This window comes from Beta vulgaris, chromosome 5 (assembly GCF_026745355.1).
Source record: "Beta vulgaris subsp. vulgaris cultivar EL10 chromosome 5, EL10.2, whole genome shotgun sequence".
Lineage (NCBI taxonomy): Eukaryota > Viridiplantae > Streptophyta > Magnoliopsida > Caryophyllales > Amaranthaceae > Beta > Beta vulgaris.
In genome coordinates this window covers 8,547,929-8,557,414 of record NC_079206.1, presented here as the reverse complement: position 1 = coordinate 8,557,414, position 9,486 = coordinate 8,547,929, and the positions used below count along the sequence as shown (strand labels likewise).

The window sequence follows — 9,486 nt, the reverse complement described above, 5'->3', positions numbered from 1 at the left end:
ATCCAAACAATTATAAATGAAAACGCTTATTTGAATCCGTTTCCTATATCAATTTTTTCTATATCAAACAACCTCAACATTTAACTCCCCCCACCCCCCACAAGGCTCTCCTTCTACCAACGGTTAGTGTTTGTCTTGGACGAGAATACTATTGTTCATGTTCCTCCCCCATCTTTAATTTCAAGTTTACATGGTCACTATATTAGTATATTGCCTTATTTCAATTATATATTTTTGTTTCCAAAGCTGCACAAACCGTCTTACAAGTTAACGATATTATTAGCATTTTTTTTTCCCGACGGGGATAAGTAGCATGTTAAGTTTAGGTTTATATGGTCTATTTTCTTAGTCATTGAAATCCGTTTTTCATATATCAACTTTATTCTCTATAATAATTAAATATACACAATCAAATTAAAGATATTGATGCTGAAACTTATAAACTTATAAATGTTCAAGGTTGAAAAAACTTATAAAGCTCATTATCACAAACATGAGGCTGTTGAAGGTGGCAACATGCAATATGAATCAATGGGCAATGGACTTCGACGGCAATATGAAGAATATAAAGGACTCAATTTCTAGGGCTAAAGATGCTGGTGCTGTCATTCGCTTAGGCCTTGAGCTCGAAATCACAGGTTATGGATGCGAAGATCACTTCTTGGAGCTTGATACTATTACTCACGCGTAATTTCCTCTCATCTTTTTATACTTTCCTAAGTGTCACTCTCACAAGGAGAGAGATAAAACGCAACATGTGGGTGAATATAACCCAATTAGATTTTTTTGCACGCGATGCGTGCTTGAATTTTTTTCGAAACAGAAAATCGATTTTTCTTCGACATAAGAATCAAAATTTGAACATTAGATATACGAAACATAGTTGTTTTTAGTTGCAAAATTTGATTGGTTTAGTTTCTGTCACTTAAGTCTCTCATCATTCTTTTTTTTTTTTGTTTTTTTTTTTTTTTTAACTTTTCAAAGTTAAATTCTATGAACAAAATAGAAATTTTATTGAATTTATTTATGATTTCTAATATTATAATATTTTAGTTGATTTTTGAATTAAGTACAGTACTTTATAAATTGTAAAGAAAGTGGACACTTTGATTTCAAGTCAATTTTTCCTAGGTTGTAGTTTGTAAGTAAATTTTTATGTCTTTCTAAAGTTTCCTCATTTTAGTTATTTGCATAATTATGACCCACCATTAATTGTGAATGGTTCTTGAGAATAATGATTTGTAAGTAAATTTTTGTAAATGTTTTTGTATGTATTGACGTTCTAGGTTATTAGTTTTAGTTTGTATATATGTTAATTTTAAGTTTTAATAAAGTTTCCTGATTATTTGAGTGATTTGAGTGATTTTTAAAATGTGATTTTCTCAATTGTATGTGTGATTTGTAAAGTTTCTTCTTTTAAGTGATTTGTTATTGATTTGTGAGTGTTGTAAATAATTTTCGGTAGTTTTCTTTGAGTGTCGATTTTGATTTTGACATTTCTTTTGTAATTTAGCAAGGGAAGGAAGGTAAAATAGGCATTTCAAAAGAGGACACCATTGCTCCCCCCAATTCCCTTATACTACCTCCGTTTCTTTTTAATTGTTACACTTACACTTTTCACGCATGCCGATGCACTACTTTGAACCTTTATATCTCTAATTTTGTATTTGTAAAAAATATAAAAACTACATATTAATAAAATACATACTAATACGAATCTAACGAGATCCCCTGACTATGTTTTTATTCACGTATAAATCACAAACGAGGGTCAAAGTGCAATTTATGAATAGTGTAAAATGTCAAAGTGTAACAATTAAAAAGAAACGGAGGTAGTATAATAGAGATATATGAGTAGAACAACTCTTCATTAGAAAGAGACTGAAGATTTATCGTAAACAAAAACTTAAAAACAACAAGTAAGAGAATAAAAGGGGTCTATCATCGCTCAAAAGAGTGATGGTATAGCCCCTAAATAATAATAAAAAATCGAAAAGAAACTACCTTTTATCATAAACTTTTTTTAAAAAACTATCTTTATTTTCTTCATAAAACTACCTTTTATAGCAAAATTATTTCAAAACACTACCATCTAATTAATAATTTTAGTTAAATTTGACTGTTAAATTAAGGTTTGACCCTCACTGCATGCCTCGTTGAAGCACAACTCTTCTCCCTCCCGAATGACCCACAACCTCGTCATAGCCCAACAACAATCCATTTGTGTTTGGTAATATGCTAACGTGAATAACACGTAATTTGCAAACCTCGTTTTAACTTTCTAACATAACTAAAACTGTTAAGTAGTAGTGTTTTAAAAGGAAAGTATTATAAAAGGTAGTTTTATAAAATTTATTTTCTAAAAAATAACTTTTGAAAAAATTTATGTTATAAAAAGAAGTTTTTTGAAAATTTTCAAATAAAATTAGGATTTTTACATAGAAACGGCTAGGGTCAATTTTACTATCATAGCATAGAACGATTAGACCTGATTTAGTAACCTATTTAATTTACATTCCTAACCATGTAATATATTAAATCGAGTTATGAGTTAATTCACATTAATTAATTGCAACACATGATAAAAAAATTGCAGATGGGAATGTTTGAAGGAAATTTTGGTTGGGAACTGGACAAATGGCATATTATGCAGCTTTGGGATGCCTATTATTAAAGGATCGGAGCGTTACAATTGTCAAGTGTTCTGTATGAACCGAAAGATAATAATGATACGACCGAAAATATGGCTTGCCAATGATGGTAATTACAGAGAGCTCCGTTGGTTCACTGCATGGAAGCAAAAATACCAGATTGTTGAATTTCAACTACCTCCTGCTATCTCAGAAGCCATAAATCAAACCACAGTGCCCTTTGGCTATGGATTCATCCAGTTCTTGGACACGTATGATGCATATAAATCATTTTGTTTTGTGTTACAAATTTGTTTAGGAAAAATTGTTAGAAACTACCTATTAAAGACACTTTTTTTTAAAAAACTACCTTATATCATGTTTATTTTACAAAACTACCTTATAAGTGAAAAAACTTTAAAAAGCACTACCAAATTCAGAATTTACTAACTATGGTTAACTACTCTATCCAATTATCCCTCTAATATAAGATTATGAAAATACCCCTTAAATTCAGTACGTTACAATATGATATCATCACTTTCTTGATCACTTGATGCTCTATCTCTCAAATATACATGTGGCAAGTACAAGCACACCTTCTCTTCCTCAAAAGTCAATCCCAAAAACAAACCGCAGTAAAAGTGTCTAGTACAGTAAGCTTTGCACCATCATCAAACCATATTCTTCATCATCATCAACGACATCAATTCATGACCAAAAACCCAATTTGTATCTGCTTTTGTTACTCATAAAATTAATTGGTGAAGCAAAAGGTTGGGAGAAGAAATTACGCAAACGATTTAAGGGATATTTAATAGTTAAACGCTGATGTGAGGAAAATTAACAAAGAGGGGTTGGGGTAAATTAAGGGGGTATTTTAGTAATATTATATTAGAGTGATAATTGGAGGAAATAGTTAACCATGATTAGTAAATTCTGAATTTGGTAGTGCTTTTTAAAATTTTTTCACTTATAAGGTAGTTTTGTAAAATAAACATGATATAAGGTAGTTTTTTAAAAAAAAGTATCTTTAATAGGTAGTTTCTAACAATTTTTCCATTTGTTTATGACATAATGTCGTTTGCTTAACTTTTTTTTTGTTTTTGTTTTAATCTAAGTTTAAAACTGATCCGATCCTTATCGCCGTATTCGCTATGTCAAAAAATCTGGTGGCTATCTATAGAACTTAATTATTAGTTAACAAGATCTTGCAGTAAGTAAATTCCAAAATATTATCTAATACATAAAAAATTTTAGATGTTTTTTTTCTAAAAAAATCTTCTATATTAATAATCAAAACTATGTGTTATTCATATCGAAACAACTATGATAAAACCAAATGAGCATAATTCTGGTTTCAATTCAAACTGTTAAAAATATTTTGAGACGGATGACGTTCATTTATATGGGTCTTATATTATTATGGCCGGTAGGTCACTCTAAGGGGTCGTTTGGTTCATTATTTTTGGGTTTCAAGAAACGGAATCAATTACTGATTCTCTTTCTTCTTGTTTGGTTCAACCCCTTATCAATCCCTTACCATTACTTGATGGTAATGGATTCCCCCAATTTGTTACCTTCCCTCCCCCTCAAGTAACAAAATCCATTACTTGAAGTTAATGGCTACCTTTCATTTTCATTCCTTGACTTGAACCAAACACTCAATAAGGTAACCATCTTTGTTACCATTTCCCTCCTCTATTTGTATCCATTCCCTTTCCATTCCATATCTTGAACCAAACGACCCCTAAAGTCTAAACACAATGTTAGAGAGCTCGACCCACTCTCAATTATCTTTGCCATTACTTATTTACAAATAATCTTGTTCATATTACATGTTATTTCTTTCCCTTGTTATTGTTGATATGAGAATCATCAAACCAAATTATATTAATTTCTTGTCAGAGCTGTTGCTGCTGAAATTTGCGAGGAGCTATTTTCTCCAGTTCCACCTCATGCCGAGCTTGCGTTGAATGGTGTTGAAGTGTTTATGAATGCCAGTGGGAGCCACCATCAACTGCGAAAGCTTGATCTTCGAATGCGTGGTTTTAAAGGTGCTACGCATACTCGTGGTGGAGTTTACATGTATAGTAATCACCAGGGTTGTGATGGTGGACGCTTATATTATGGTATCTCTTCTATTTGTGTTTTAATTTATTTGTTTCTTCCTTCATTTCTCTAATTTGACTAAAAACCCTAAATTACATCCATTTGATGAACTGGAGAATTTCATTGTATTATACACATACACTCCATCACTTCCTCCGGTCTTTATTAGTTCACTTGCACAGAGTTTTAGGAAAAATAATATTGTGGGTCGAAGAAAGAAAGAAAAACTATTATTTTAAAACAAAAGAAAGGGGGTAAATTAATAGGGGACATCCCGAAAAGGAATACGAGTAAACTAATAAAGACCGGAGGGAGTATATATATATAGAGAGAGAGAGAGAGAAAGAGAGAGATAGAGAGAGAGGGGCAGGATCACATGAGAATGCTCCTTACATGAGAAATGAGAATAAATCTCAACCACACGATTGGTTTAGAGTTACAACACTTATTCATTAGAGTTATATCCCTCTAAAAAATTTTGAATTCAAAAAAAAATTTGTTTTTTTTGAATTATTTTTTTCAAATATTTTGTTTTTGGGGTTACATCACTTTTTCATTAGAGTTATATCACTTATTCATAAGAGTTATAGCGTGTAAAATTCATTCTCATTTCTCATATAAGTATGCATTCTCATATGAACTCAATTATTATATATATATATATATATTATATATATTATATATATATATATATATATATTATATATTATATAATATATATATATATATATATATATATATATATATATATATATATATATATATAGAAATGAGTTCCTATGAGAATGCATACTTATGTGAGAAATGAGAATGAAGTTTATTCGATATAACTCTTATGAATAAGTGATGTAACTCTAACGAAAAAGTGATGTAACTCCAAAAAATGAATATAAGAAAAAAAAAGTTTAAAAAAATTTTTTTTTTTTTGGGCTCAAAATTTTTTAGGGAGGTATAACTCTAATGAACAAGTGTTGTAACTCTAATCCAATCGTGTGGTTGAGATTTATTCTCATTTCTCATGTAAGGAGCATTCTCATGTGATCTCGCCCCTATATATATATATATATATATATATTAGATTGTATATATTGTATTTATAGTTAGTCTGCTATATTATTCCCCTTCCTTATTTATCTTAGTGTATTTACCTAGTTTGTAAGTCTATATATTGGGAATGATAATCTCAACCCTAATCAAGGGATTCACCATCTTTTATGGTATCAAGAGCCTCTCCTTCCTCCTATATTTATCGGCGCTAGCTACGGCAGCCCGACTCCATTTTTTATTTTTATCTTTTTTCTTTATTGCATTCTGCCTCCATGATCGGCGATGCACAACCCACTAATGCCCCGAAAGAGCAGCCTTCTTCGAAAAGCCTTCATCCAGTATTCACCGTGACTAATATTCTCCACAAAGTTCGTGCCTTAGATGGTACAAAGGTTACATATTCTGCATGGCTGAAGCTCTTCAAACTCCATGCTCGTGGTTACAAAGTCCTTCGGCATATTAATGGCACGCCATCTCCTTCGACTACCGACCCGGAATATGACTCATGGTACGAGATTGACTCTCATGTATTGCAATGGATTTATCGCTCCCTCTCTGACGAACTCTGTGTTTGTATTCTCGAACCCGACACCACTGCCTAATACGCGGCGTGGCTGAAACTTCAGAACCTATTCCTGAACAACAAAGGTTCATGTGCTGCAACGTTGGAACATGAGTTCAACAATCTTAAACTTGCCTCAATGCCATCTCTTGATGATTATTGTCATCGACTCAAGGACTTGGCCGGTCAATTGTCGGATGTTGATAGCCCGATTTCTCAACAACAACAGTTAGTTCTTCAATTGGTTTGGGGTTTACCGGCGGAATTTGACACTGTTGTGTCATTATTCATAAATTAAAAAGTTCCGTCCTTTGAAACAACTAGAATTATGCTGCAACTTGAGCAACAACGTAAAGCTCTTCGCGACGATGTCGCTCCCTCACCGGCAGTTCTGGTTGCTCCGACATCTCCTCCTTCTGCCCTCAGTCATGGTCCGACTCTCAGCGCAGCCACCAACAACCACGTCCCACTGCACCCACCAACCAAGTGCGGGTCGCAAAAACCGGGGGCAGCAGCTTGCTCGCTCCAACCCGCAGCATCATGCGCCCTCCCACACACCTGTTGCTCATCTGCCGCACCAACCACCAGGTCAGCCTGCTCACCTCTCCTTGTGGGGCCCTATCCCTACTACTGGGACCTCCACCGTGCCCATATCCCACATATGGTGGCTAGGCAGCTCCTTGGCAGCCTCGTCCTTGGCGTGGTTCATGTCCTCGACCTCAATCAAATCAGTCCCGTGCCTATGGTCAATCTCATTTGATTGATTTTGATGCTCTTGAACCGACTGATATTGGGGCCGCTTTTCAGACGATGTCACTACAACAACGTGATGATTCATGGTATATGGATAATGGTGCATCCTCTAATCTCACTGCGGATCCAGGTACTATTGTTCATTCATATAATTTGAGTACTATTCATTCTCTATATGTTGACAATGGTAATTATATTCCAGTTATTGGCTCTGGAATGTCCCATATCCCCACCACGCACCACCCGTCCCTTTGTCATTAAAAATGTGTTTTACACTCCTAAAATCATTAAAAATCTAATCTACGTTCATCAATTCACTAATGCTGTGTTTGGATAGCAAGATTTCATTTCAAATCCTGGATTTGGATGAAATCTATTGTTTGGATGGCATGGAATTTGAAATTATGGAATTTGTCCAAATTCTTATCAAAAGCCTATATTAGTAGAATTTCAAATTCAAGCTATTACCTTGTCATTTGAAATTCTCTCCTCATACATATCCCAACTCCATGAGTAATCCCACACTTTCTAATATTTGTTTCTCTCCCCTTTAGTAAACCCACACTTTTTCTCTCTCCACCATGAAACCTCTGTTTCTCTCTGCTCTATCAAACCCCCTTTACAAAACACTGATTAGAAATTGAAATACAAACTTAAAATTCCAGATTTCAATTCCATTATTTGAAATGAAATACAAGTTTCCAAACACTACCTAAAGATAATCATGTGTATATCGAATTTGACCCTAGTGGTTTTTCTGTGAAGGACCTTCGGAGTGGGAATATTCTTATGAGGAACAACAGTAATGGGGATCTTTATCCAGTCTCGTCCACCACATCTTCATCTCCTTTCGCCAACATCACTCATTCCTCCCATGATCTGTGGCACGAACGACTTGGTCATCCTGGTCTCAATGTCATTGATTTCCTTAGGATTAATTTTTGCATTCAATGTAATAAATGACGTGGTTCCTATCTTTGCAATTCCTGTCAAATTAGTAAACATAAAAGACTTCCTTTTTATGATTCTACTTCTTCCGTTGTTGCTCCTTTTGATATCATTCATAGTGATTTGTGGACATCACCGTTGTTCAGAAAAAGTGGCTATAAGTGTTATCTTGTGTTAATTGATGATTTTACTCATTACGTATGGGTTTATCCTCTTAAGTTTAAGTCTGAAGTGTTTACTAAGTTCTTGCAATTTCGTGCTTTTTTCTCACCCAATTTAACCTTCAAATAAAATAATCTTTTCAATGTGACTTGGGTCGTGAATTTGACAATACACCTTTTCATCAGTTTGCCACGTCAAATGGACTCACTTTCTGTTTTTTCCCACAAACCTCTTCTCAAAATGGCAAAGTTGAACGCATGATTCGTCGTTTGAATGAAATCGTGCTTATCCTTCTATATCATGCCTCTCTCCCTCCCTCCTTTTGGGTCGAGGCGCTTCGCACTATTGTCTACCTCCACAATATTATTCCCATCAAATCCCTTCGCTTCCGCTTCCCCACTTTTGTTCTCTATCATAAACAACCCTCCTATGATTACCTTCGTGTCTTTGGGTGATTGGGTTACCCCAATCTCTTCGCCAAACGTCCCCACAAACTTGCTCCACGCTCCACTAAATGTGTCTTTCTTGGCTATCCTTCCAACTATCGTGGCTATCGATGTCTCGATATCTCTTCGAGTAAGGTGATTTTATCACGTCATGTCACGTTTGATGAACTCGTCTTCCCCTTCCGTGATCTCCCATCCACTCCTCCTTCCCACTCCCCCTACATGTTCCTCGATCTGGACTTCTCCGCTCCCTCTCCCATCTCCCATTCCCCCCATGCCTTCTCCCCTCCCTTTTGCCTCCTACCACCCCCACCCAACCCAAAGCCTAGCCCACACCTCAGCCCCCCACCACTCACCCTATTCCTCCCACCTCCCCACGCCCATCTCCCCCCATCCCCTCGCCACCATCGACGCCACCCTCAACCACCTCCACTCCCTCTTCCCCTCCTCATCCTCCTCCTTCTTCCCCTCTGCCACCTTCTCCTTCCCCTTTGCAACCACCACCTCCACCCCCTCCGTCTCCCCCTCGCACCATTACTACTAGAGCTCAAAATGGGATTTTTAAACCTCGTCGTATCCTAAACCTCCTTGCCACCACCTCCCCAACTCTCTCTCTCTCTCTCTCTCTCTCTCTCTCTCTCTCTCTCTCTCTCATCTTCCTAAATCCCACCTTTTGGCCCTCCGTGACTCTAACTGGAATACAGGACGAATATCGTGCTCTTATTGATAATCATACTTGGTGGGATTTAGTACCTCGGCCTCCAGGTGCTCATATTATTCGGAGTTTGTGGTTATATCGTCACAAATTTCACTCTGATGGCTCTCT

The 9,486-nt window shown here is 35.6% G+C and overlaps 1 protein-coding gene across 1 annotated transcript in view; it reads left to right on the top strand.

Annotated features, from left to right (window-relative positions):
• The first annotated feature begins 493 nt into the window (after window positions 1–493).
• Window positions 494–9,486, top strand: part of LOC104892578 (glutamine-dependent NAD(+) synthetase-like) — a 48,172-nt gene continuing 39,179 nt past the window's right edge. The window contains exons 1-3 of the mRNA XM_010678544.4: window positions 494–687; window positions 2,597–2,902; window positions 4,539–4,762. Of these exons, the coding sequence (XP_010676846.1) occupies window positions 494–687; window positions 2,597–2,902; window positions 4,539–4,762 (724 nt within the window). The remainder of the gene's footprint in view (window positions 688–2,596; window positions 2,903–4,538; window positions 4,763–9,486) is intronic.